The sequence below is a fragment of the Pyxicephalus adspersus genome, chromosome 4, assembly GCF_032062135.1.
Source record: "Pyxicephalus adspersus chromosome 4, UCB_Pads_2.0, whole genome shotgun sequence".
Taxonomy (NCBI): Eukaryota; Metazoa; Chordata; class Amphibia; order Anura; family Pyxicephalidae; genus Pyxicephalus; species Pyxicephalus adspersus.
The window spans coordinates 37587160-37588861 of record NC_092861.1 but is presented as its reverse complement, the minus strand read 5'-3'; the positions used below and the strand labels follow the sequence as shown (position 1 = coordinate 37588861).

General features: G+C 39.5%; 1 protein-coding gene across 6 annotated transcripts in view; it reads right to left on the bottom strand.

The window, feature by feature from the left end:
• The window catches only part of HLTF (helicase like transcription factor), a 30996-nt gene that overhangs the window by 16621 nt on the left and 12673 nt on the right, over window positions 1-1702 (bottom strand). For all 6 annotated transcript variants that reach the window (XR_011920275.1, XM_072407893.1, XM_072407895.1 and 3 more), the window contains exons 11-12: window positions 1401-1477; window positions 586-684 (exon numbers count right to left, since the gene is read on the bottom strand). Coding sequence is in view for 5 of the 6 variants with exons in the window: in XM_072407893.1 (XP_072263994.1) it covers window positions 586-684; window positions 1401-1477 (176 nt within the window). In the remaining variant the exon portion in view is untranslated. The remainder of the gene's footprint in view (window positions 1-585; window positions 685-1400; window positions 1478-1702) is intronic.

Sequence of the window (1702 nt, the reverse complement as noted above, 5' to 3'; positions counted from 1 at the left end):
CATGTTGGGAGAATGCTCCCAGCATGACTTTGTCAGCCAATCATGCTGAGAGTGGGAGGACGCCGGGAGCAAGATACAGGAGACACAGTCACTCCAGCCGACAGGAGAAAAGGCAGAGGGGGGACGGGACAGCAGCTGGGAAGGATACATTTGGACCATAAGACGCAGGTACTTTTTCCCCCCACTTCTGGGGGGGAAAAAGTGCGTCTTATGGTCCGAAAAATACGGTATTTCCTTTTCTGAAGAGCTTCAGGTGCTGCAGTCTGACATCTCCAGGTGGGCCGGATGGTGTCCCCTACTGGGCCCTGCAGTTTCTCCTGTTGCCCTCCAAAAATCACCGCTGGTGCATTAATGTACCACAGCTTATAATTTACTCAGGGATTAGACCACAAAGACACACTAATATTATTATTAAAATAGTTTTTCATTATAATTGCTCTAATAATCATGAAAAACAAATCTTTTTATGATTAGCCCCTTACTAAATTATGGTTTCAACACATGTTTAGAGTTTAGCTTTATTATCCACCATACAATCATAGACAATCTCATATTAAAAAGTCATAACATCATGAAAAAACTAACCTATGCCTTTTTTCTTAGTTTTTTTCTTCACAGCTGGGAGAGTGCCAAAGAGAGCAGTAGCAAAGTCATCATCATCCACTACACTGCATGCCAGAGGTGCTAAAAAGAAATATTTGTAATGTGAAAACAGAATTCTGACTATGCTTGAAAATTATGTCCCTCTTACATGCATACATTTATTTGCAAAATACTAAGATTCCCAAAGGTCTGCCATCATGTGTAGTATAAAGTTTCCTAGAAAACGTAGTTCAGGGTAGCAATTCTTTGTTAGCTGAAATTATTGTAGGGCAATTTGAGACATATCCTGACTACTAGGATAGAAATGGAACATTGCCATTACTTTCATACATACACAGATAATGCAGTCATTTATTAATGCCACATATGCAAAGCTGTGTTGTTATGAAATTACATACAACACTCAACTGTTCAATGAAAAAAACCCATACCTGCAACCAAAAATAAAAACATAATTAAAGTGTCCTAGACATGGCAAAGAATAAACAGTTACATACACAAATTATACCAGAAAAGTAAAACATCAAAGAGGACCTAGCGTATTCTGAAGATTTACAATATGTTTTCCAGGCTGTATTGTTTAGCAGAGAGAACTGTAGGAGATATGTATTCAATTATTTGAACTTGCAAAGCAGTACTATGGTAGGACCCTTTTCCAGTCTCAGAATCCTGCACAGGCATGGTTTACATCACCTATCCTTTTTCAGCAATGATGACCTGTCTGATCGAGCATTTGTAAAAGTGGAATGTAATTGTGGAATTGTAATTCCACTTTAATATATCTTTATGTTTCTCACCTTTTACTTTCCGTGGAATCCTTTCCTCCTCTTCGGAGTCACTTAATGTATACTTTGCTTTTCCAGCTTTTTGCCTTCTGAAATATAAAAACAGAAATGAACAAGGCAGAGTCTTCCTAATGCCATACACAATTCTTTAAATGGTCATAATAATTACCGTATTTTTCGGACCATAAGACGCACCAGAAGTGGGGGGAAAAAGTCCCTGCGTCTTATGGTCCAAATGTATCAAAATGTATCCTTCCCAGCTGCTGTCCCGTCCCCCCTGTAGCCCCCCCTCTGCCTTTCGGCCGGAGTGACTG